The sequence below is a fragment of the Ornithorhynchus anatinus genome, chromosome 6 (genome assembly GCF_004115215.2).
Source record: "Ornithorhynchus anatinus isolate Pmale09 chromosome 6, mOrnAna1.pri.v4, whole genome shotgun sequence".
NCBI lineage: Eukaryota > Metazoa > Chordata > Mammalia > Monotremata > Ornithorhynchidae > Ornithorhynchus > Ornithorhynchus anatinus.
The window spans coordinates 14954706-14982381 of NC_041733.1; the positions used below are offsets into that span (position 1 = coordinate 14954706).

The 27676-nt window shown below is 46.5% G+C and overlaps 1 protein-coding gene across 7 annotated transcripts in view; it reads right to left on the reverse strand.

Moving 5' to 3' along the window:
* LOC100084604 (exocyst complex component 1-like) overlaps positions 1 to 27676 on the reverse strand; it is an 85204-nt gene that overhangs the window by 9313 nt on the left and 48215 nt on the right. For 6 of the 7 annotated variants that reach the window (XM_029067747.2, XM_029067748.2, XM_039912405.1 and 3 more), the window contains 4 exons: positions 12676 to 12803; positions 10486 to 10584; positions 5960 to 6027; positions 5093 to 5333 (listed from right to left, as the gene is read on the reverse strand). In XM_029067747.2, coding sequence (XP_028923580.1) covers positions 5093 to 5333; positions 5960 to 6027; positions 10486 to 10584; positions 12676 to 12803 — 536 coding nt within the window. The remainder of the gene's footprint in view (positions 1 to 5092; positions 5334 to 5959; positions 6028 to 10485; positions 10585 to 12675; positions 12804 to 27676) is intronic. The other variant, XM_029067749.2, reaches the window with a different exon arrangement.

Genomic DNA, 27676 nt, shown 5'->3' on the forward strand with positions numbered 1-27676 from the left:
TGCTTTCTCAGTCTCATTTGCAGGGTCCTCGTCTGACAGTGGGGGGGGGGGGGATCCCCCAAGGCTCACTTCTAGGTCCCCTTCTATTCTCCATCTTCACACTTGGAGAAATCATTTGTTTCCATGGCTTCACCTGCCATGTCTATTCAGATGATTTCCAAACCTGCATCTTCCACTCTGACCTCTCTCCTTCTCGGCAGTCTCACGTTTCCTCCTGCTTTGAGGACACAACTACCTGAACGTCCCACCGACACCTCAGACTTAACATGCCCCAAACTGAACTCCCGATCTTCCCCCCAAATCCTGTCCTCTCTCATCTTTCCCATCACTAGACAATAACACTACCCTCCCTATCTCACCAGCCTGTAACCTAGGCATTGTCTTCGACTCAATCTCTCTCATTCAACCCACAGATTCAATCTGTCACCAAATCCTGTCGGTTCTATCTTCACAGCATGGCTAAAATCCACTCTTTCCTCTCCATCCAAATGATCGTTATTACTATGATAGCATTTAAGTGCTTACTATGTGCCAAGCCCCGTTCTAAGCACTGGGGTAGACACAATAATCAGGTTGTCACACACTGGGGTCACAGTCTTAATCCCCATTTTACAGGTGAGGTAACTGAGGCATAGAGAAGTTAAGGGGCTCGCCCAAGGTCACACAGCAGACGAGTGGTGGAGCCGGGATTAGAACCCACGACCTCTGACTCCCAAGCCCCTGCTCTTCTCCGCTGCTTCCCTGTTGCTAACTTGCCTCCACATTGCTACCACACTGATCCAAGCACTTATCCTATCCAACTGATAGAGCATGGGCCCGGGAGTCAGAAGGTCGTGGGTTCTAATCCTGGTCCCGCCACCTGTCTGCTGTGTGACCTCGGGCAAGTTACCTCACTTCTCTGTGCCTGGGTTACATCATCTGTAAAATGGCAATTGAGACTGGGAGCCCCACATGGGGCAGAGACTGTGTCCAACCCCATTTTGCTTGTATTCACCCCAATATAGTGCCTGGAACACGGTAAGCGCTTAACAAATACCATTATTATTATGAATATTATTGTTATCCACCTCCTTGCTGACCTCCCTGAAGTCTTTCCCCACCCCAGTCTCTACTCTACTCTGCTGTGCAGATCATTTTCTAAAAGGACTTTCAGTCCATGTCTTCATACTCCCGGAGAACCTCCAGTGGTTGTCCATTTCCCTCTACATCAAACTTAAATTCCTTACCATTTGCTATAAGGCATTTATTCAGCTCTCCTGCCTCATGGATCTCCTACTTCGGCTCAGTCCGAACACTTTGCTCCTCTACAGCCAGGTACCTCACTGTGTCCCGAACTCATCTTCCCAGCTCCCAACTTCTTTCCTATGTCCTCCCCCTGGCCTGGCATTCCCTACCCATCCATATTCGCTAGATCAACACTCCCTCCACCTTCAAAACATCATTAAGGTCGCATCTCTTCCAGGAGGCCTCCCCCGTTAAGCCCTCTTTTCTCCGGCTGATTCTCCCTATTGTGTTTTCTCTGCACTTAGATCTGTGACCTTCGGGCATCTGATATTCTCCCCACCCTGAACTCCACAGCACCGATGTATATTCATTTCCATTAATGTCTGCCTCCCGATCTGGACTGTAAGCTCACTAGGGGCAAGGAACGTGTGAGCCAGCTCTGTTGTACTCTCCCAAGTGCTTAGGACAGTCTTCTCACATAGTAAATGCTCAATAAATATCAGTGGCGATATTCATGATGATGATGATGATAGTGAGTGGGGAATTTAAGGGAGAACAGGGGGCAAAGAAGGATGAGAGAACTGGCCTGTGCTCATCCTAAGAGTGCATAAGGGTCTTGGATGGCCTTAAACCCAGGTATATGTTAAAGATAAAGCTATAATCATAGCTATAAAGCTGCAATAGTTTCATTGTTCTTAAACTAGCCCAGGCAGACGGATTAGAGAAGCGGCGTGGCTCAGTGGAAAGAGCCCGGGCTTTGGAGTCAGAGATCATGGGTTCGAATCCCAGCTCTGCCACTTGTCAGCGGTGTGACTGTGGGCAAGTCACTTCACTTCTCTGGGCCTCAGTGACCTCATCTGGAAAATGGGGATTAAGACCGTGAGCCCCACGTGGGACAACCTGATTCCCTTGTGTCTACCCCAGCGCTTCGAACAGTGCTTGGCACATAGTAAGCGCTTAACAAATGCCAACATTATTATTATAGCTATTGTATTTTGTAGAGCCAAGGATGCAGGTTCTAGCCTTCTTCAGGGCTTCCAGCGCTTAACAATTGCATAGGCAAACCCTTCGGGGAAAGAAGATCATATTTACAAACTCGAAATCACAAATTGTTTGGGGGAAGCTTATTGAATAGATTTTCTTGAGAACGCAAGAACAGTGCAAACCCTTTGCCTATTGTGAGAGGACATTAAGGTCACTGCTCCAAAAGGAAATTAGAAATGCAGGCAGAGGATATCGAAAGTAGATTCTCTTAACTGTTCTGATGTAGCTGGAGTTGGGCTGACCCTTATTTTTATGTACTTATTTGTACCCATCCTCTAAGCTTGCTTATACATGTCAATTTTGAGGTGTGCCTTCAAATATCATCTATTCTCCTATCTCCTCATGACCCATTAATCAGTGGCATTTACTTGAGCACATACGGTGTGCGGAGCTCTGTTATGTGTAGACATGTTCCCTGCCCACAATGAAACACATACGTGGAACTTTCAATCTTAGTGTTATTCCTCTTCTAAATGCTTCCACTATTTTAAATATTTTTTACATGTGTCTCTCCCGTTAGATTATCAGCTCCTCATGGGCAGGGTATACATCTTGTTTTTGTGTTGTCCTTTACAATTTGTCCGAAAGGCAGGGGAGCATTAATTAATCAATTAATCATTCAAAGGTATTTATCGAGGGCTGACTGCACTGATCTGTACTACAATATACTAGAATTTGGAGACATGATCCCAGCCCTCAAGGAGGTTGTTAGAGAACAATTCTCTCAATCCCCATCCGTGTCACTAACCGGAGGGAGAGCAAAAGAAAAGAGAGGGCCAAGTACGAAACCTAATCCTTGGGTGAAAATGCAGCGTGACATGCCAGTGGAAACTGGACCGGATATTGACGTTCTAATGACCCTGGCTGATGGATAGAGTATTGGGTGGGGTGTCAGGACTGTATAAATGGTGGTATTTGTTAAGCGCTTACTATGTGCAAAGCACTGTTGTAAGCGCTGGGGGATACAAGGTGATCAGGTCGTCCCACGTGGGGCTCATGGTCTTAATCCCCATTTTACAGATGAGGGAACTGAGGCACAGAGAAGTGAAGTGATCTGCCCAAAGTCACACAGCTGGCAAGCGGCAGAGCGGGGATTAGAACCCACGGCCTGCGACTCCCAAGCCCGGCCCTTTTCCACTGAGCCACGCCGCTTCTCTCAGCTTTGCAGCTTTCTTAATGTTCCAATCCTCTCTAGAATTCCATTAAGCAATACAGTAGCTTTCCAGCCTGCCGAGGGGAGTTGCCAGAGTGAGTATTTTTCTTTTTTAACTTCCCACCCAGCTCCCCTGACTGCGGCGGAATGAGAAATAGCTCATGGGTTACTAAAACTTCTCTCCCAAATCTGACGCCGATGATTGAAGTGACGTGCTCCATTATGTTGATGTATCCAGGGTTCTCGAGATCTAAGATGTTGGTATTTGTTAAACGCTCACCGTGTGCGGAGCGCCGTTCTAAGCGCTGGGGTAGATGTCCCACGTGAGGCTCACAGTTAATCCCCATTTTACAGATGAGGGATGTCCATTTATGCCCTACAGTGGGGAAGCATACCTCTGAAATTGGCCATCCCAGCGTTCCCCCTTAATACTTCTGGCCAATGTGCCTCAATTCTGAAGGGACCCAGGACCCCCCACATTTAGTTTGCGATATTCTTCCACTCTCCAAGATCTGCTCTATCTTTAGGTGTTCTGCTCAATCCAGGGCTGGCTGTGACAAGGGCTTTGTGAGAAAACTGTGAACCCGGTGACCTAGTAACATTTTCAGCTACAGGCACAGTTGAGCGACAACTCTTAGTGCTCAGTGAGTTTTCATGTTACTGAGAACAGTCCAACAAGCAGCCCTCAACCCCATGACATTTTTATGGTTTTTGTTAGGTGTTTACAATGTGCCGTTTAGACTGGGAGCCCATCACTGAGCAGGGATCGTCTCTCTCTGTTGCCGAATTGTACATTCCAAGCACTTAGTACAGTGCTCTGCACATAGTAAGTGCTCAATAAATACTACTCCGTTTGTCTGCTGCGTGACCTGGGGCGGGTCACTTCACTTCTCTGGGCCTCAGTTGACTCCTCGGCAAAATGGGGATTAAGACCGGGAGCCCCATGTGGGATGGGGACGGTGTCCAACCTGATTACCCAAGCCCTGGGGCAGACAGGAGATGAATCACGTTGAACGGAGGGAGTGGGAATGACAGGGTCCCCCGGCCGAATTAGGGCAGAGGACAGGTTTTAAGTCCTTACTGTATCGATTAGCCTGTGAGCCCGTCGATGGGCAGGGGTTGTCTCTCTCTGTTGCCGAATTGTCCATTCCGAGCGCTTAGTACAGAGCTCTGCGCACAGCAAGCGCTCAATAAATACTGTCGAATGAATGAATGAATGCCAGGCATTCTTCTAAGCAGTGGGGTAGATACAAGTTAATCAAATTAGACACAGTTTCTGTCCCACATGGGACTCACACTCTTAATCCCCATTTATTCAGAGGAGGGAACTGAGGCATGAGAAGTGAAGTGATTTGCCCAAGGTCTTATAGCCGACAAGCGGTGGAACGGGGATTAGATCCCAGGTCCTTCTGACTTCGAAGCCGGTGGTCTATCCACTAGGCCAGAGGACTTCGGCTTTCACCACTGTCAATCTCATCCGGGATTAAACCCGACAGAGCCCATTTCTTCTACTGAACTGCCTGAAATCTCCTCATCTCATTAGACACTCGTCCGTACCAGCACACGCTCCCACATGCAAAAACCCACAGTCACCTTCGTTGCCACAGGGCTAGGTATTTTCTGCCGGCACCCTCACCTGAAAACTCTCTTTAGAGGAACTGGGGGACTCACCACACGGTTACCGAAAGTAGATCGGGCCTGGTAAAGGATCTGACTGAGGACGGAGACGAAGAAAGCCGAGGAGGAAGTCGACGGAGTGGCGCGGGCATCAGACGAATAATCGTTCAAGGTGACCAGGATTTGAAGGAAGCTGAACTGGTGAACTCTTTGGCAAGCACCGATAAAGTTTTTCAGTTCCGACTCAAGAGAAGCAAAGATCTCTTTCAGCATCTGGATTATGCTTTCATCCAGCCTGAGTTAAAAGTAATAACAAAAATCAGAGTGGCATCTGTGAAGCACTTACAACGGGCCGATCAGTGTTCTGAGACCTGGGGTATATACAGTATAAATAGGTCAAACAGTCCCTATCCACATGGGACTCACAGTCTGAGGGGGATGGAGAGCAGTTATTGAATCCTCACTTTACAGATGAGGAAATTGAGCAGTACAGACGTTAAGTGACTTGCCCAAGGTCACACGGCAGGCACGTGCCAGCACAGCGGCCTTGTCGGTTTGCAAACCGTGTCCGGCTTGCGCGGCGGGATTCAATCAGACAAATCAGACCCATCATCCAACATCTTGCTGAGGTCTAGTTGGGTGACTGTAACTCTCCTCTCCCCTCTCTCCCTCCTCCACAGTTCCTCCTCTCAAGGGAAAAGGAGAGAAATTCTACTTTCCAAACCGAAGCGTGTCGATGAGGCGCATTCTTCCGAGTTTCTTTTTGGACTTGCTCAGCGTCCCGGGAAGGGTCGAGGAAGAAGCTTGACCATGTGGATGGCAGCTGCTGAGGTGGTCAAACCTTCAGTACCGAACGCCTCCCGACCCTCCCATGGATCGTACATCAAGCCACACCTATTTTTATGTCGTCTACACACTTACTGGGGCGTCGTTCTGGTGTGGCGAGACGCTGCCAAAGATGCCAGGTTCACCTCATTTGGATCAAGGATCTGAAAAGAATATCACGTACTCATACACGTATTTGTAAGTGATGTGTTATGAAATGCTAAACAAGTTGGCGTAGTGGAGAGAGCACAGGCCTGGGAGTCGGAAAGTCATGGGTTCTAATCCTAGCTCCGCCACTTGTCTGCTGTGTGGTTTTGGGCAAGTCACTTCACTTCTCTGTGCCTCAGTTGCCTCATCTGTAAAACGGAGATGGACTGTGAGCCCCAAGTGGGACGGGAACTGTGTCCAATCTGATTTGCTTGTATCCACCTCAGTGCTTAGAACAGTGCCTGGCACACGGTAAGTACTTAACAAATACCACAATGATGAGAAGTAGCACGGCTTAGCTGAAAGAGCACGGCTTGGGAGTCGGAGGTTGTGGGTTCTAATCCCGGCTCTGACACGTGTCTGCTGTGTGCCTTTGGGCACGTCACTTAACTACTCTGTGCCTTAGGTACTTTATCTGGAAAATGGGGATTAAGACTGTAAGCCCCACGTGGGACAGTGTAATAACCTTTCATCCACCCCAGCGTTTAGCACTGTACTTGGTAGTCAGCACTGAACAAATACCATCATTATCATTATTATTATTAGCAATTATTTATTTATAATGATGCCTGTCTCCCCCTCTGGACTGTAAATTGGTTGTGGGCCAGGGATACTCTGTTGGAAGCAGCGTGGTTCAGTGGAAAGAGCCCGGGCTTGGGATTCGGAGGTCGTGGGATCTAATCCCGGCTCTGCCGCTTGCCAGCCGTATGACTTTGAGCGAGTCACTTCACTTCTCTGTGCCTCAGTTACCTCATCTGTAAAATGGGGATTAAAACTGTGGGACAACCTGATCACCTTGTATCCCCCGGCGCTTAGAACGGTGCTGTGCACATAGTAAGCGCTTAACAAATACCACCATTTATTTTTTTATTTATTGTCCTCTCCCAAGCACTTAGTACAGTGCTCTGTACATAGTAAGCCCTTAAAAACCACCATTGATTGATGATTGAAGAGAGCAGAACCCTCTGGACTGTGAGCTCGTTATGTGCAGGGAATGTGTCTGATGCTATATTGTCCTCTCCCAAGCGCTTAGTACAGTGCTTTGCACACCGTAAGTGCTCAGTAAATACAAGTAATAATAAAAACAATAACAACTCTGTTTATGGTCCCCGCCTCTAACTCCACTAACACTAATCTAAGCCTCCCTCATGCCTTGAGTTTTCTTCCTACCACTCAAGAGAAACTCCTATTCCTTGGTTGCAGAGAAAGGTTGCTGCCATTTTGTTATGGTTTCCGGGGGATGGAAAGAGTGTGACCTTCTGTTCTCTTTCAGAAACCTAAAGATGCTCCATGGAGAATTTCTTCTACCCTGGAGAAAATCCACAGAATAAGTCCTCAAGAAGTAATTCAAAACGTATGCCCTTCCTCCGTCACGAAATCCAGAAAATCGTGGCCGTGGCCTGCCTTGCACCGACCCCTTGCCCACGTCTCATCTCTGGCTCGGCACGCCCTCCCTCTTCAGATCCGACAGTCACTCTTCCCACTTTCGAAGCCTTACTGAATGCCATCACCTCCAAGAGGCCCTCTCCGACTAAGCCCTCATTTCCCCATCTCCCGCTCTCTTCCGTATCACCGTGGCACTTCGATTTGCCACTTTTCATTTGCCCTTCCTTCATCCCCGCAGCACTTACGTACGTATCCATAATTTATGTTTTTACATTAATGTCTGTCTCCCCTTCTAGACTGTAAGGTTAATACGGACAGGGAAGGTGATTACCTACTCTGTTATATTGTACTCTCCCAAGTGTTCAGTAAAGTGCTCTGCACACAGTAAGCGCCCAATAAATATGACTGATCGACTGATTGCCTGTGTTCAGTGCTACCTGGATCTGGGTTGCAATGGTTCGTCATGGCCCCTGAGAAGCAGATCACTCTCTGGGAGGAAACCCCAAAGCCCACCAAGCTACTAAGGGGACGTTCCCCATTTCCAACCCAAGACAGCCAGATATTAAAGCGAAAAGGAAGTTAGTGGGAAAACAACATGGGTCTTAGGAGGGGAGGGTAAAAAGGGGATAATAATAACAATGTTGGTATTTGTTAAGCGCTTACTATGTGCCGAGCACTGGGGTAGATACACGTGAGGCTCGCAGTCTTAATCCCCGTTTTCCAGATGAGGTCACTGAGGCCCAGAGAAGTGAAGTGACTCGCCCGCAGTCACACAGCTGACAAGCGGCGGAGCCGGGATTCGAGCCCCTGACCTCTGACTCCCAAGCCCGGGCTCTTTCCACTGAGCCACGCCGCTTCTCTTGATCCCTCCAAGAAGCAAATCTAAGGGAGAAGGAACTCAACTGAAACTCGAACAGAAGCAGTGTCATACTGGTTCAGACCGAGGATCTTCCCTAGTGTTCTGTCCTTAAGAGTGGCCACGGGATACTCGAAAAAACCGAAGCAGCATAGTGGCTTAGTGGATAGAGCCCGGGCCTGGGAGTCGGAAGGACCTGGGTTCTACCCCGGCTCCACCGCTTGTCTGCTCCGTGACCCTGGGCGGGTCACTTCACTTCTCTGGGCCTCAGTTACCTCATTTATTAAATGAGGATTAAGAGTCTGAGCCCCATGTGGGACAGGGACTGTGTCCAACCTGATTAGCTTGGATCTACCCCAGCTCATAGAACAGTGTCTGGCCCATAGTAAGAAATGAACAAGTGCTATTTATAACTATTTGTATTATTACTGAGTGATGGTTGTTCTCTATGACATCCCGGTTACCTAATTTTCCCTCTAGTAGCTCATTACAGATATCTTGATTCTATTTAACGTGATAATGTTGTCTTGTTTCTGTTTGGTTCGGTTGGGCTCTGCCGTCTGTCTCCCCCGATTAGACTGTGAGCCCGCAACTGGGCAGGGACTGTCTCTAAATGTTGCCGAATTGTACAATCCAAGCGCTTAGTACAGTGCTCTGCACAGAGTAAGCGCTCAATAAATACCATTGAATGAATGAATGAATCTCATCCCCACCGTACTTACGTACATATCCTCAAACTCTGCGGCTTTCCCTATCTATAATTTACTTTAATGGCTGCTTTCCCCACTAGATAATAATAATAATAATGTTGGTATTTGTTAAGCACTTACTATGTGCAGAACACCGTTCTAAGCACTGGGGTAGCTACAGGGTAATCAGGTCGTCCCACATGAGGCTCACAGTCTTCACCCCCATTTTACAGATAGGTAACTGAGGCCCCGAGAAGTTAAGTGACTTGCCCACAGTCCCACAGCTGACCCAGGATTCGAACCCATGACCTCTGACTCCCAAGCCCGGGCTCTTTCCACTGAGCCGCGCTGCTTCACTAGATCAAAAGCTCCATAAGGATAGGGACTGTGTCTACCAACTCTAGTATACGGCACTTTGCCAAGCCTTTAGTGCGGTGCTCTGCCCACGGTAAGCCCTCACTACATTCCACTGGCGATTGATTATGTATGAATTTGTCCAGCCTTATAATAATGCTGGTATTTGTCTACCAGGTGCAGAGCACTGTTCTAAGCGCTGGGGGGGGTACAAGGCGATCAGGTCGTCCCACGTGGGGCTCACAGTTTTAATCCCCATTTTACAGAGGAGGGAACTGAGGCACAGAGAAGTGAAGCCACTCGCCTAAAGTCACACAGCTGGCAAGCGGCGGAGCCGGGATTCGAACTCATGACCTCTGACTCCCAAGCCAGGTATTAAAATCACACCTCCTCCAAGAAGCCTCACCCGTTTAAGGTCTCATCTCCCCGACCCTCTCTCCCTTCTGCATCACTCACGCGCTTGGATCAGTATCATTTCACCGCTCGATCACTTCCCCCTCAGCCCCACAGCACTTATGCACTGAGCCATAATTTATGTTAACGTCTGCCTCCTCCTCTGGACTGTAAACTCCTTGTAGGCAGGGGTCGTTTTACCCACTCTGCCGTGTTGTACTCTTCCAAGTGCTTATTACAGTGCTCTGCACACAGTAAGTGCTCAATAAATATCACCGACTGATACCGGTTTGTGCAGCACTTCCCAGGTTAACGGTTTTCACATGTGAACTGCTCTCTGAGGGAAGGTGTATGCTTCCTCTTGTTGGATTGAACTTCCCCCTTAAAACATAGCGGACATCTCTTCACCCCGATTTTGTCGACTTCCTTCGTGTTCTTCTCAGCCTCCATCTTTAAAGACTAAAGGGCCCCCGATTTCTCTACCTTCATTTAGAAGATAGATTTTGTTTCGTTTCGTTTCCAGTTGCAGGATGCAACCCATCCGTCCGTGGTCTTTATTGAGCATTCACTCTCTGCAGAGCACTGTGTTAAGCAGTTATACAAGAGATACAAGTTACAGTCACTTGTGGGTCACCAATATCATCTCTGATTCTCTTGCAGATTTCTATAAGGCCTCAGAAAGGCAAAGCCACCCTGCGAAACATTTTCCACCTTCACTGATCCACCTCCTCCAGTACCTCCTGGTGACCATCTTGGTTCGGCAAGAAGAATTTGGTGATGAACGTCTGCTCGGCGGTATACAAAGGTTCCAGCTCTCTCAGAATACGCTCCAAGATCTGCACAGAAACCGAAAGTCATTACGAGTCCCACCCAGTCTCTTTAAAGACCTCAATAGCAGAGCGTCCTAAGCTAAGTCCTCGGCTAAGAGTCCTAAGTCCTGTTGCCGACTTGCACATTCCAAGCGCTCAGTACAGTGCTCTGCCCATAGTAAGCGCTCAATAAATACTATTGAATGAATGAATGAATAAGCCCCCCAACCGACTGTAGCCAGAATTCTCCACCACTATATCGAGCCAGTCTTGGATTTTACTGGGCCCTGGAAGAGTTGAATTTAAAACACGAATAGGAAGGCTGGCTAATTTTTCTTTTTTTGGAAGACCGTCATATTAGGACACCATTCTAAACCTGCCTACCTTCCTGTCCCTCTCAAGAATTTTGAGATAAGTAGGGGATGGGTAGAAGAGGAAGAGAGAGAATAATTTTCCACCGAATTCTGGGACATTAAAACTGCAGATCTTCAAATGAAATGGAATCCATCTGAATTTGAACTGAGCGGACTGTTCCTGAGTAAAGAAATCCTCCTGGGGGTTGGGTCAAGGTAGCAGAGACAGTCTCAATTCTTGTGTGTGTATATATGCACACACACACTTACACACACATATATATGTGACTGAATGCATATACAGGTATATATATGCACAAACACACACATATATATGTGACTGAATGCATATACAGATATATATGCACATACACACACATATATGTGAATGAATGTGTATATATGTATCTATCTATCTCCATATGTGGGTATGTAGACATATGGATAGATAGGTAGTGCTTGGGAAACTTAGTGGAAAGAGTGTGGGCTTGGGAGTCAGAGGATGTGGGTTCTAATCCTGGCTCCATCACTTGTCCGCTGTGTGACCTTGGACAAGGCACTTAACTTCTCTGTGCCTCAGGTACCTCATCTGGAAAGTGGGGATTGGGACTGTGAACCCCACGTGGGACAACCTGATTAGCTTGTATCTACCCCAGCTCTTAGAATAGTGCTTGGCTTACAGTGTGCACTAAACGGATATCGTAATTATCATCATTAGCAGCCTGGCTCAGTGGAAAGAGCCCGGGCTTGGGAGTCAGAGGTCAGGGGTTCGTATCCCAGCTCTGCCACTTGTCAGCTGGGTGACTGTGGGCAAGTCACTTCACTTCTCTGGGCCTCAGTTACCTCATCTGTAAAATGGGGATTAACTGTGAGCCTCACGTGGGACAAGCTGATCACCCTGTATCCATCCCAGCGCTTAGAACAGGGCTCTGCACAAGGTAAGCGCTTAACAAATGCCAACATTATTATTATTAGTAGTAGTACATATATTTTTATGAGTTGCTTAGTTGTCCCAGCTAAACTGATCGCACAGTCCACTACTAGTGGGGACCGGAAAAGGAGAAGAAAAAGGAGCGTTTCCGAAGGACAACGATAAGACTGTAACGGCCAAGTGTTAGAGGTGGATGTTTCGGCAGTGGTTGCATAAAGAACCTAGAAAACACCCAGCTGAGGAGAGGAGGGAGCAGGAGAAGGAGAAGGAAGGGATGGAGTTAAACAAGGAAACTTAGTTTGTCGGGTGGTGGAAGAGGAAGAACGGGCATTTAATCTCCATTTTACAGAGGAGGAAACTGAGGCACAGAGAAGTTAAGTGACTTGCCCAAGATCCCACAGAAGGCAACTTAAATAAGGAAACTTAGTTTACTGTGTGGTGTAAGAGGACATCATGGGATAGGGTAGAAGAGAAGACATGAGTCCCTGCCGGGGAGTGAAGTAGAGCTGCCCAAGTGGTTCGGAGAGCTGTGAGTTCGTCGTAGGCAGGTAATGTGTCCACCGATTGTTATACTGTCATCTCCCATGCACTTAGTACAGGGCTCAGCACACGATAAGCACTCAGTAAATATGACTGACTGACTGACTGACTGAGAGCTGAACATGGACCAGCCCAGAAAACCTGTGACTTTTATCCAACGGGCTGGATGGGGTCAACGATGAAAATAGGCCCAAACCGCCTTGGCGGTCCACTGTGACTACAGTGTAAGACTTTCCACTTCTTTCCTTGAGATTCTGAGCTCTGACCACCAGAGGTGCTCAGCTCCGACCTTACTTTTCCCATGTTTCCTCGGTCCGATTCTTCTCCCTCTCCATCCACGCTGTCAGCTAAGGAGCTTCTCCGGGGTGGACTAGGATCATTGGCTGGTGAATTCGCCAGTTTGTCTAATCCTTCATGTGAACCTAAAACAGAAATCTCGTTCATCATATATGACTTAGACGTATTTATGTCCGTCTCCCTCTGTAGACTGTAAGCTCCTTGTGGGCAGGGGACGGCTCCACCAACTCAGCTGTACTGTACTCTCCCAAGCACTTAGCACAGTGCATATGGTAAACGTTCAACAAAAATCAGTGATGGATTGATGATGCACTGGATTGAGGTGCTTAGAGGACCTATCTATTCCTTACCCACTTGCATGCCAAACCTCCATATGGATTAAGCATCACTCAATCAACAATATTTATTGAGGCAAGCATTGTACTAATAATAATTATAGTATTTATTAACATTTACCATGCGCCAAGGACTGTACAGAGCACTCGGGTAGACACTAGATAATCCAGTTGGACACAGTCCCTGTACCACGTGGGGTTCACGGTCCAAGGGGGAGGAAGAACAGGCATTCAATTCCCATTTTACAGATGAGGAAACTGAGGCACAGAGAAGTTAACTGACTTGTCCAAGATCGCACAGAAGGCAAGTGGTGGAGCAGAGACTAGAACTCAGCTCCTGTGACTCTCAGGCCCAGGCTTTTCCCACTAGACAACCCTGCTTTTCCAAAGGCTTGGGAGATTATTGAGAAACATGATTACTGCCCTCAACAAACTTACCGTCGCTTTTGTGAAATTCAGGGAAACATTGGATTTGAATACATTTGTTGTAGGTGAATTGTTGTGTACTAATTTAATTTCATTTTATGTCACCTCAAATTCAACAAACAATTGTATGTAAAAATATACAAAACAAATGTCCTCTAATTAACTGGAAGAAACCAATAAGGTTACTGTAAATATGGGCTGGGGGTGAATCTGTTGGTAGAAAACATCCAAATGCAGAATGACAGGAGCTGCTTGGAAAGCAATACTCCGGTTCACGGATCTGGGGGTTGGTGGTTCAAATAAAAGCAGACTTTTTGCTGCCATTATTTGGATTTTTGCCCAAACGTTCTACTCTCCTTTGCCATAGGAGACCTGGTTATGCTGGGTCCATAAGTCTTGGCAATAAGCTGCTACATTTCCCAGCAGCTTCTCAGCCTCCTACGCTTTAGTCACCCCTCTTTGTCGAAGCCTCATCTACTACATAGCAAATATTCTTGTGTGCCGTGGACTGCTCATCTGCCAAGAGTATCTTTGGTCCTACACACGGGATCTCACAGAGTCACCGCCTCTTGAATCACTCATCTCCCAGGGAAATGAAAGGTGGATTTCTAGCTCTTTGAAGAATTCCAAGCCAAGAACCGACCTGGGATCAAGCCTTGAAAGCCTGAAAAGCATGAAGCAGCTGCTCTCTAAGCTTTCAATTAAAAAGAGAGGAGCAGGGAGAAGGCAGGCTTAATAGGGTTATTTTCTTCAAGAACCAGAGAACTCTAGCAAAATATAAGTCATACGCGGAGCGATTCATCAATTTCTTTCTGTGGGGATGTCTTAGATAGCGTAACTGGAGAAATCTCATATTTGTGAAATAAAAGGAAAAATGAGAAAACATGAAGAGAAATGAGGGTGGTGTAAGAAACAAACACAAAAGAGGAAGGGGCTCTGGGTTTGTGCTTCTTGGTGGGGCAGTAAAAAGCTGAACATAAAAGATAGGGCTCTCTGTATTTTCTTTTGTCCATAGATATCTGCCTTTGGATTAGGAAATGGCACTGACGATAAGATTGTTTTATTGGCGTGAGTGTAACTATAAAACCCATGCGCGATACCGGACAATCGCTTTCACAACATGCACTTGTAAAATTGTCCCTTGGGGGCCTGATGAGTTGTTTTCTTCATCCACAGGGCTTGGTGGAGTTTTCATCTTTCCCTCTTGATGTCATCATTTTCTCCGTCCTGGGACAGTCACCCCATTCCTGAGTGCTGGACATTAGGTCCAACTGCCTTTTGTGGCTGCCTTCCCACTCGTCTACCGGCAGAGCACAGCGTTTGGGATCTTGTTTCAGTGAGTTTCTGGAAAGCAGGATGGCCCGATGGAAAGAACACATGCTTGGGAGGAAGAGGGCCTGGGTTCTAATCTCAAGTCTGTCACTCATCTACTGTGAGACCTTGGGCCTGTCATTTCATTTTTCTGAGGATCAATTTCCTCCTCTGTAAAATAGGGATTCGATTCTTATTTTATTGTTGTACTGTACTCTCCCAAGCGCTTAGTACAGTATTTTGTACATAGTAAGTGCTCAGTTAAGTACAAATGACTGCCTGCCTGCCTGATTTGTTTTCCTTCCCACTTAGACTGGGACAGGGCCTGGGATTGGGTCCGACCTATTTATCTTACATCTACTCCAGCGCTTAGTAAAGTACTTAGCATATAGTAGAATCTTAGCAAATACCACTATTATTATTAGCCCATTTCAGTTCTCATTCATTCATTCATTCAAGAGTATATACTGAGCGCTTAGTATATGCAGAGCACTGTACTAAGCGCTTCGAATATGCAATTCGGCAACAGATAGAGACAATCCCTGCCCAATAACGGGATCACAGGCTAAACGGGGGACAGACAGCAAAGCAAAACAGAACAAAACCAAACAAGACATCATCAAGCTAAATAGAATCAAGGAGATATACACTTCGTTCACAAAATAAATAGGGTAATAAATAATATATACAAATGAGCACAGTGCTGAGGGGAGGGGAAGGGGGAAGAGCGGAGGGTGGCGGGGAGGGGAGGAGGAGAGGAGCAGAGGGAAAGGGGGCTCGGTCTGGGAAGGCCTCCTGGAGGAGGCGAGCTCTCAGCAGGGCTTTGAAGAGGGGAAGAGAGTTAGTTCGGCGGAGGTGAGGAGGGAGGGCGTTCCGGGACGGCGGGAGGACGTGGGCCGGGGGTCGACGGCGGGACGGGCGTGAGCGGGGGACCGTGAGGAGGTGAGCGGCAGAGGAACGGAGTAGCAGCTCTTTGGAAATCCTATCTTTGCCCATTCTCTTCCCCCCATTCTACTCGACAACGATGTGACAAGCATTGCTGTGACGGTGGGACCTTGGGTAAGTCACTTGACTTCTCCGTCTCTCAGATCCCTCACCTGCAAAACGACGATTCAATACTTGTTCTCCCTCCTCCCTTGACTGCGAGCCCCATTTGGGACCTGATTACCTTGTACCTACCCCAGCATCTAGTACAGTGCTTGGCAATATAGTAAGTGCTTAACAAATACCGTTATTATTTTACTAATGTTAGACTGAAGAACTGTGTGATCTGCCTCTAGATGGTGTTAGTGGAAAATCTCTAGAAGTTGGAAGTGGCATTTAGGATAGACGCAGGTCTCCCAGGCACAGAGAGAGTCGGAAAATACATTTTGCTTGTAAACCTCTTTGTTTATCTTTGCATCGTTGTGAAGTTTGCCACTTCGGTAGCAGAATGCACAGGGTACCTTCGGCTCACTGATGAAGATACTTGGCTGTGAACAGAATTTATCGTGTACGGGATGCTATATAAGCCTACGTAACTATTTACCAATCAATCAGTGATACTTGTCGAGCGCTCGCGACGTGCAGAGCACTGTACTAGGCACTTGGGAAAGTACAATACAATAGGGTTGGCAGGCGCTATCCCTTCCCACAAGTGCACGCTCCTCCATGTCAGAGGAGCTGGGTTCTAACGTCGCCTCTTCCACGTACCTGTTGGGTGACCTTGGGCAAGTCACAACTTTTCTGCGCCTCAGTTTTCCATCTGCAAAATGGGGATTCAATCTCCGCTCTTCCTCCCGGTTAGACTGTGAGCCCTACGTGGGACTGGGACTCTGTCCGACCTATCTGTCCGACCTTTCTCATACCTACTCCAGCGCTTAGTGCAGTGGCTTGCGCATAGTAAGCATATAACAAAGCCACTATTATTATCACTCTTGTAGTTGTATTGTTACAACTACAGAGTCGGAGGTCATGGGTTCGAATGCCGGCTCGGCCACTTGTCGGCTGTGTGACTTTGGGCAAGTCACTTCACTTCTCGGTGCCTCAGTTCCCTCATCTGTAAAATGGGGATGAAGACCGTGAGCCCCAGGTGGGACAACCTGATTCCCCTGTGTCTACCCCAGCTCTGCCACTTGCCAGCTGTGTGACTTTGGGCAAGTCACTTCACTTCTCGGTGCCTCAGTTCCCTCATCTGTAAAATGGGGATGAAGACCGTGAGCCCCACGTGGGACAACCTGATTCCCCTGTGTCTACCCCAGCGCTTAGAACAGTGCTCGGCACAGAGTAAGCGCTCGACGAATACCGACATTATTAGTATTATTATTAGCAGTAGTAACATTTGCTCAAGGTCACAGACTTGTTGGCGGAGCAGGATTTGTACCTCCGATCAGTGCAGACAGCAACTTACTAAATCATTCCGTGCCTCAATTTCTCCATCTGTAAAATGTAAATAGCAATACCCGCCTTGATCCACCATACCACTGTGTGGCTAATTTAGATGTCTGTAATCTCCTCGTGGGCAGGAATCTCGTCTACCACCTCTATTGTATTGTTCTCTCCCAAGCAGTTATTACAGTACCCTGCACACCCAATAAGTGCTCAATAAATACCATTAACTGATTGACTGATAACATACAAATAACTCACCCTTCCTTCACTTCCACCCCCTCAGTGCCCAAGACACCACTAAAGCGAGAAGAGTCTGTTCGGTAGCAGACGGTTAAGATGGTCGTTGGCTTATGACTGGGGTGATTCTTCTATCTGGAATTTCTCACGTTACCTCTCATTAGGGAAACTCAAAGCACAGAGGGAACTAGAGGAAAAAAGCTCTGCTTAGCCGGAGAAAAATCGACCGAGATAAACGACGACCGCTCTCTTCCTCTCCCTCCTCCTGCCCGCTTCAGGGCTTGGAGCATTAGAGGGAATTGGATGATTTCTGCTTCCGAGAGGAGAAAAGGAAGTGGGATTTGTACACTCCAGTCAACTGTGTAACTCTTGGGCCTCTAGAGGGCTGTGCTGAACTGCTTGTTATCCTTTTCCCTAATCAGGAACTTTCTCATTTCTGCCTGGACTATAAGGCGGCAAATTGGCTGGCGAGCCCTGCAGGAGGGTGCAAAACCTGCTAACTCGGCCAAACCCCTTGGGGATGTCCTAGAAGCTTTTGTAAGAAATAGTAAGAGTGCAAACCTCTTGGCACCCCCCGCCCCCGCGGGGTGCTACACAGAGGAGAAAGTGGGGGGCCTTCAGGGAGGCTTTTTAACCTGTTATTTTGAATTTTGGTAGCTCAGCTTGTGACTCTGTGGCGCCTGCGTTGGTCAGACGAAGGATTCTGAATCCAGTAGCTTGATCCGCTGAGGGAAGGGGTCTGACCTCAAGGTAGAGGATAATTTGGATTCTAGAAAAGTCAGGAGGGAGCTAGAGCACTCTGCCATCTGTGCGCTGTGGAGCCTGAATTCAGGAATTCTAAGGGTGACTGGGAGATGACACAACAGCAGCATGACCCAGTGGATAGAGCACGGTTCTGGGAGTCAGAAGGACCTGGGTTCTATTCCCGGCTCTGCCACTTGCCTGCTGTGTGACCTCAGACAAGTCATTTCATTCATTCGTTCATTCTATCGTATTTATTGAGCGCTTACTGTGTGGAATGCACAATTCACTTTTCTGACCCTCAGTTATCTCATCTGAGGTAAGTGTACAGTTACCTCATCTGTAAAATGGGGATCAGGACTGTGATCCCTATGTGGAACAGGGACTGTGTACTGATTAATTTGAATCCACCTCAGCTCTCAGTACAGTGCCTGGTACATAGTAAGCACTCACCGAGTACTATTATTATTATTATTCTCACTCTTAGAAGTGCTCGGGAGAGTAAAATACACCAGAGTTGAATTTGAAGTGGGCCCTGCACTTTGAAGTGAGATCATTAATATCGATCCTGGCTAGGTACAACTCCGGACTTTTTGTGTTCATTTCATTTAACTTTTAAAATGGAACTTCTGACAGGGAATTCACTGTGGCTTGTTCCTAACATTCCGGGGGAACATGGGCCGGGGAAATAGCTTTTTGTTCAAAAAGCCGGGAAGCAAAGCCAAGTGTCTGACCCTAAGCCTGGTCAGGAGCAGATGGAGATGGCTGTTTGTTTTCACGGATTGAGCCAAATGGCGAATGCGTCCTGTACCGTACACTTCATACTTGTGCGGGACTCATCTGACCCATGAGGTTAGCTGCTTTTTTGTTTACCTGAAAGATATCAGATTGTATATCGAGTTACTCATCTTTACATTCAGGAGCAACTGATATCTTCGTAAACATGACACAAAGGGGATATTAGCCAAGTGTGACATGAAATGACCTAAGAGATTAAAATTGGCCTTTTCCTCAATCTGCTTCTTTCTCAGATTCAGCCTCATTAAATGTTAGTTTTCTCCCACCGCGGACGCCACCCAACCTCAACAGAAACTCTCGCTTCAGAGTCTTTTGGTTTCAGAGAGAAAGAACAAGGACCATGCATTCCTTTCCTTTTAATGAACAAATAGAATTTTTCATAAAAGGCTCCTTAAACGGTACCGATCCGCTTCTCTTTCCGTCTCTTGTCCCCAGGAAGTAATTGTCTGAGAGAGGCACAAGAGGAGGTGGAAACTGAATTCACTTGTTCATGAGACATACCGCCTCTTTCTCGGTGGACGGAGCGAGCTTACCCTAGGTCTGATGCTCTTCTTGATTCGCTTAAAAAAGAAAGCAGCGGTCTGTCCGCAAGGACGAAAATCGGTTCATTATCTTGGAAACCTCTGATTGTCATTCTTTCCGTTAAAGTGACTAATCGAGAAGCAGCGGGGCTCAGCGGAAAGAGCCCGGGCTTGGGAGTCAGAGGTCATGAGTTCAAATCCCGCCTCGGCCACTTGTCAGCTGGGTGACCGTGGGCAAGTCACTTAACTTCTCCGTGCCTCAGTTACCTCATCCGTAAAATGGGGATTAACTGTGAGCCTCACGTGGGACAACCTGATCACCCTGTATCTACCCCAGCGCTTAGAACAGTGCTCTGCACATAGTAAGCGCTTAACAAATACCAACATCATCATTATTAATTATCGTGGCCCACGGCCAAACTTTTCTTAATTTCTTACATCATACAGCCAACCGGTGTTTCTAATACTTCTTAAACCAGTCTGAAGGGACAACCTTTAAAGTTTGCCTGGCTTGAGAGAGCAGGGCTAATATGGCTAGGGGATTTTTTTTTAATGCTATCTGTTAAGCCTTTACTACGTGTCAAACACTATCCTAAGCCCTGGTGTAGAAACAAATCGATCAAATCGGACACGATCCCTGTCCCACATGGGGCTCACAGTCTAACTAAGAGACAGAACGGGTATTTAATCCCCATTTTACAGCTGAGGAGACTGAAACCCAGAGAAGTGAAGTGACCTCTCCAGGTCACGCAGTAGGCAAATGGCAGAGTTGGGATTTGAATCCAGGTCCTCTGACTCCCAGGCCTGCGTTCTTTCTAGTAGGCCACACTTCTTCCATACAAAGAAGCCCTGGTCTCAGCAATATTTCTCATTCCTGCTATAGATGGCACCATCAACTCCTGTCCCAAGCTCAGAAGGCAGAATCGAGTCTTAGCTTGAATCAAGCACTTAGTACCGTGCTTTGCGCACAGTGAACACTCAATAAATACGATTGAAAGACGTGAATGAAAGTCTTCAGATATTCAGGAAAGATCTTTTACGGCTGCTGACCGTTACCCCTTTCTCAGTCTGGTTCAGCTGAGTGAAAGATTAGGGAGGCAGGAGCTGCGTGAGCTAGTGGAAAGAGCACGGGCCTGAGAGTCAGAGGATCTGGGTTCTAATCCCAGTTCTGCCACTTGCCTGCTGTGTGACTGTGGGTAGGTCACTTAACTCCTCTGCACAGCTGTTTCATCATCTGTTATATGGGGACGAATAATACTAATAATGTTAGTATTTGTTAAGCGCTTACTACGTGCGGAGCGCTGTTCTAAGCGCGGGGGTAGATACGGGGGAATGAGGTTGTCCCACGTGAGGCTCACAGTCTTCATCTCCATTTTACAGATGAGGGAACTGAGGCACCGAGAAGTGAAGTGACTCGCCCACAGTCACACAGCTGACAAGGGGCAGAGTCGGCATTCGAACCCATGACCTCTGACTCCCAAGCCCGGGCTCTTTCCACTGAGCCGCGCTGATTAAATATCCGTTCTCTCTTTCCCTTAGACCGTGAGCCCTTCTTGGTCAGGGACTAAATTCAATCTGATTATCCTGTATCTACCCTAGTGCTGAGCACAGTGCTCACTGCATAGTAAACACTTTAATAAATTCCACTATTATTAGGAGCTGGCGATGTGACAGTTTAAATTGTTCCGAAGAAGCAATGAATGATCTACTGTAATAAAGCTTAATGTCTGTGGGAAACGGTCCCAAGATATATTCGATTCCCTCCTCTCTAAAATAATAATCATAATAATGATAATAAGAACGGTTCTTGCTAAGGGCTTACTATGTGTCAAGCACCGTTCTAAGCACTGGGGTAGATTCAAATCAATTAGGTCAGACACAGTCCCTGTTCCGCATGGAATCCAAAGGAAATGGTATATAATGATAATGATAATAATTACGGTATTTGCTAAGTGCTTACACCGTGCCAGGCACTGTACTAAGCACTGGGGTGGATACAAGCAAATCAGGTTGGACACAGTTCCTGTCCCAAATGGGCTCATGGTCTCGATCCCCATTTTGCAGATGACGTAACTGAGGCCCCGAGAAGTGAAGTGACTTTCCCAGGGTCACAGAGCAGCAGTGGCAGATCCAGGATTAGAACCCTTGACCCTCTGCCTCCCTGGCCAGTGCTCTATCCACAACGCCACCAGATTTCCTCTGGGAAGTCTGGATAGACCAGAGAATCTCTCTTTCTCTTTCGGTGTTGGCTTCATTTCAGATTTCTAGCGACTGGTCTGTCTTCCTTCAAGCTGTTGCTGCTAATTATAGCATCAGTCTTGAAATCCTGCTGAGGTTTGACTGTCGAGCAGCAACTCACAGCTTGTTTTAGTGTATTTAATTAGCTGGTTTCGGCCCAAACGTACCCAGTCGGAAGCATACCAATTTCTGGCCTTTCTCTGGCCCAGTGACTCTCCAACACAATAAAAATGAAAGCCAAGTGAGAGGGTTCCCAGCCCCCCGCCTCAGCCTAATTGCTTACTGCCATGGCTCGGGCGAGCAGCGCCCTTGGGCACTTAGACGTGAGAATAAACCAGGCAAATCGGTCTGGACCAAGGTGGGGAGGGAGACCAGGGAACCTCTTGACCCCAGGGGCTACTCTGGGAATAACAAGAATAGTGATGGTATTTATTAAGCACTTACTATGTGCCCAGCGTTGTTCTAAGCGCTGGGACAGATACAAGGTAATCAGGCTGTGGGGCTCGCAGTCTTAATCCCCAATTTACAGATGAGGGAACTGAGGCACACAGAGGTGACTCACCCAAAGTCACGCAGCTGATAAGAGGCAGAGCCGGGATTAGAACCCGCGACCTCTGACTCCCAAGCCTGTGCTCTTTCCATTAAACCACATGGTATGAGGAGCAGGAGCTGACATCGACCCAGGTGGATGGAGATGGAGTCCATTTTAAGGGCTGGGGGATATTGTCCAAGATTCTCGAACCTTGGCACTGTAGCTCGGTGAATAGAGCACGGTCCTGGGAGTTAGAGGGCCCTGGGTTCTAATCCCGGTTCCACCACGTCTCTGCCATGTGACTTTGGGCAAGTCACTTCACTTATCTGGACCTCAATTACCTCGTCTGTGAACTGGGGATTAAGAGCCCGAGCCCAATCCAGAACAGTGACTGTGTCCGACCTGATTAACTTGTATCTCCTCCAGGGCTTAGAACAGTGCTTGACACATAATAAGCCCTTAACCAGTACCATTCCTACTATTATCATTATTATTACAGAGAGGAAGGAACAAAAGATATCATAGGACTTGAAGCCTGCTGTAATGGGTCGATCTGTGGTCTTTTCTGAGCACTTTCTGTGTGCTGAGCAGTGTGTTAGGCGCTTAGGAGAGAACAATACAGTAGAGCCGATAGACAAGTTCCCCGTCCACAAGGATCTTACAGTCCAGAGGGCTAACAAAACGTTGGGGCCAAATTTAACGGTCCAGAGGGCAATTTCCTTGAGTTCTCTTCCTGATTCTTGGCAATAATTTGCACAGGGGAGCACCGCATTCCACCTCCATTTCTACAACTGTCTTCCCTCCTCTTCACCCATTCTGGCCTCATCCTGGCATGAATCTCCCTCCCTTTAACGGGCTGGCACCTCGCTCTGTGACAGTCATTACCCACAGAACCCTCAACACGGCGATCTTAGCATCGGTGCAACTGCAGTTGATGTGTCTCGTGCCGGATTAGGTGCTCCATCAACTGTTGCTGTTATTCATCTCCCCGTTATCTTCATTCCAGGTGAAATCTATGGCTACAAAGCCAGTTGACTTTCCCTCCGATTGTTATCTTTTTTCAAGTTTAGAATCTTTCAGGTATTCCCAGTTTCTAGTGCCTTCATTTGCCTAGTTGAGCACCGAATCATAAAATGCGGTTCTAAGGCAGTCATGCATATAATTTTTAGACGCTTAACTAACCCACCGAACGTCTTGCCCAGCTGCCCAATTCAATCGAGTTGCGGGATCTGTTAGAGCTTGCTCTGTCCCAAGCACTGTACTAAACACTGGAGTAGATGCGAGATAATTAGGTCCCACATGGGGCTTCCAGTCTAAGGAGGAGGGAGAACAGTTAATGACTCCCCATTCTGCAGGTGAGGGAACTAAAAATAATAACAATAATAATAATGGTACTTGTTAAGTGCTTACTATGTGCCAAGCACTGTTCTAAGCACTGGGTAGATTCAAGTTAGGTTGGACACAGTCCCGGTCCCACACAGGGCTCACACTCTTAATTCCCATTTTACAGATGAGGTAACTGAGGCCCAGAGAAGTGAAGCAATCGCCCAAGGCCACCTAGGAAACGTGGCGGAGCCGGGATTGGAACCCATGACCTTCTAACTCCCAGGCCCGTGCTCCATCCACTAAGCCCCGCTGCTTCTCAATCGATCAATAGCATTTATTGAGTTCCATCCGTCGACTAGGCTAGGTCAGATGCAGAAGTACCTTTTAGGGATGAATGAAAAGAGCGATATGTGTTTTATAAAAACAAATCTAATTCATAGGTGACAATAATTGGAATGGAAAGGAATATGCTCTCCGTCAGAACATTTTGTTTTAGAAATGAGACAGTGTGGGCAGAGAACGTGTCTACAAACTCTGCTGTGTTGCACTTTCTTCACCACTTAGTTCAATGTTCTGCATGCAGTAAGTGCTCAATAAATACCAAGGATTGAAATACAATTTATTGGTACTACAATTGCCTCATTTCAAGTTTCCAACTAAAACTACTGCTAAAACTCCTGGGAAGCAGTGTGGCCTGGTGAAAAAAAGACCTGTGAGTCAGAGGACCTGGGTTCTAATCCCAGCTCCCCCACCTGCTTGCTGTGTGACCTTGGGCGAGTCACTTAACATCTCTGCGCCTCATTTCCGTCATCTGGAAAATGAAGATTCAATACCTTTTCTCCCTCCTGCTTAGAGTGTGTGTTTGTGTGGGATCTGCTTATCTTGTATCAAGCCCTGTATTTAATTCGGTGCTTTGCCCATAGTAAGCACTTTTAACAAATACTGCAAATATTATTACTGCTTAGTTGATCTGCAAAATTAGGAATCGACCATAGCACTTTCAAAGCATTTGCAAACAAGGGGCTTGACTATAACAGGACTGAAAGAGGTAACGGTCAAAAGAAGAGCTTCAGAAACAAGCAAAACTTTAAAATGCAATTTCAAGATTCTGAAAAGAACCTCTCAACAACTGTAGCATTTTTAAAGTGCTTCCTATATACCAAGTACTGTACTAACCTCTGGGGTAGATTATTTATGCATATTAATGTCTGTCTCCCCCTCTAGACTTTAAACTCACTGTGGGCTGGGAATGTGTCTGTTTATTGTTATATTGTACTCTCCCAAGTGCTTAGTACGGCGCTTTGCACACAGTAAGCCCTCAATAATTGTGATTGAATGAATGCAAAATAATCAAGTTGGCAGAATCCCTATCAGACTTGGGGCTCCCAGTTTTAGAATCCAGATGTTGTTTTGTTTCAACATCAAATGAAGGTCTCGATCCCAAGGAGAATAATGTTCTTTTTGAAGTTCCCTATCAGAAGGATATACAACTTGGAAAGTGAAAATTTTGGAATTTCCATTGTGTAATTGTTATAGCTAAGTCCATTTGAAAAACATCCTACATTTGCTACAGATATTACTCACCGCAACCAAGCAGTTAATTGCATAAACTCTAATATCCTCCATCTAGCATTAAACATCTTAGCATGACAAGCCAGGAATAAGCAATACTCACTGCCTACTAGAGTGCATTGGCCAAAGAAGACATTAAACATCTTCTCTCTTTTACTATTATTTATTGCATTTTGTAAGCACTTGTTTTGCACAAAACACTGTATGTAATAAGCTCTACAGAAAGTCATTCTCTCTCCACCACTGTGCCGTTTTCAGGATCATTCCGTTTTCTAAATTAGAATGGTGGTGCTAAATCAATCCATGGTATTTTTTGAGCGCTTACTGAGGGCAGAGCACTGTACTAAGCACTTGGAAGAATACAACAAAACAGACTCGGTAAACATGTTCCCTGCCCACAAGGAGCTTGCGGTCTAGAGGAGGACCCTACAGTCTAGACAAGGAGCTTTCAGTCTAGGTGGTTTTAAATAGAAAATATCCCTGCAAAAGAGGACTTACTAAAATACACTTAGTTCTTTAATGTGATGACTGTGACCATAAAACCCCTTATATTTGCAAAAACTTGCCTTAACTAATGCTGTGGACACCACAAAACCTTTCTTCCGACACTACACAGTGGTGTACCCAGACAGACCCATTTTGTGGGAAGAGCATTCCCTTATTCCTCAACAGCATTCTAACCAAAATTGATAATTAAGACAAGCTTTCTGGAAGAACTGACAGGACAATTTGATTATTTTGTTGCCTCAAAATAATCTCGTGACCTCGTGCAATCTCCTAGGCCATTAACCTAGAGATGACTAAATTCAAAATGCAGGATCTCAGAAGTGGCTGAAAATTACTGGTCATAAATAGACCACTACCTTGGTAGAGATTTGATCAGATGACCCACGCTTTTTTATATTTAATAATGAGCGATATACAGTATGATAATTAGAAAGTCATATGAGCAATTTACGTACTTTGCTTTAAAATAGATTTTTACCTTAGAGTTCAAGTTGCATGTGCAAGACATTTTCTACATTAAATAATACAATAATAATAATATTCACTGGGATGTTTATTAAGTGCTTACTATGTGCAATGTCCTGTGCTAAAATCTAGAGTAGATAATCTTGGGAGTCACAGTCTATTTATATTATTCCAGGCTCTCAAAGTTCTAGCTCTGAGGACTTGGCAATGGGAGTTTGCCTCATTGCTGAGAAAGTATCTCCACCTTGCCTAGTAACATGGGACAAAATGTCTTGTCAAACATGTAATCGTACCAATCTCTGGAAAGCTCATGGGCTTTCGGAGCCAGGGGACGTGGGAGGGATCTAATCCGGGCTCTGCCGCTTGCCTCCTGTGTGACCTTGGGCAAGTCACTTACCTTTTCTGTGCTTTAGTTTCATCACCCGTTAATGGAGATTAAATCCTAGTTCTCCCTACCCCTTAAACTGTAGGTCCGTCCGGAACAGGGACTGTGTTGGGCTTTGTTATTTTTTAACTCCCTCAGCATTTAGTGCAGTGCTTGGTACATAGTAAGTGCTTAAACACCACAATTATTAATAATATATTGTCTGGTACATGGCTGGTGTTTAATTACCCGTATTGTCATCATCATCATTATTATTATTATCGTGATTACCACCTAAGAAGCCGACGAAAACTGACCTATCAACAAGGAAGGAATTTAGTAACATTCTGAGGGGTCGAAGTTGACGTTTTGAACAAAATTTCAAAATATAGTAGGTCCCCACAGCTTGGATTTGCAGAAGAGCCCTTCGGATAGAGTTCCCGGAGAAAAAAACTGGGTTCGAGCACAGAAGCAAAACCAACAATTATCCGACCCAACCTCTATCTCTCAGGAAGTCATGACAAGAACCGCACATCCTGGACTAATGTCAGTTTGATACCGGCCGCGAAAAGCACCCCGGGCCTTCGATGAATGGGGAAAAAGCCATCTCTTCAAGGGGATACTCTGGATTCGAGAACACCCTGTTGCAGGTAGGAGAATCGGACAACTGATGCTGTTGGAGAGAGCCACTCTCTTTACAGGATTAGTGGTTCAGAAAAATATCCTGAGGGAAAATGGATAGATATGAGGATATAGTTATTTTCCACAAGCTGAAGTGCCAGGGATTTGGGCCTTTCATTTTTAACAAGACTCCAGCTGAAGCGGGCACACACATTGGACGTAAGTTTTAAACAGATACTTTGGCAAGTTTTAATATGAAACCTGATATTCTTTACCGCCCAATCTTTTCTTGAGAAGACTGCTCCCTCTCATCCCGGCTCTCAGAAACTTTCCTGTGCAATGATGGGCACGTACATCGGTAGGGAGAGGAGAGTAAAGGAAGATACAATCGATCGAGGAATGGAAGTAATAGCATTAATTGAGTGCTTACTCGGCTGAGCACTGTACTACGTACTTGGGAGAGTGCAATAGACATCTCGGTAGACCTGATCCCTGCCCACAAAGAGCCTACAATCTGGCAGGGGAGAATAACATCACAGTTAACATCCCAGTCTCCATCAGTGAACTGCCTTTTACTATCCAAGCAGTGTGGCCTAGTGGAAAGAGCACGGTCCTGCTGGTCAAAAGACCTGGG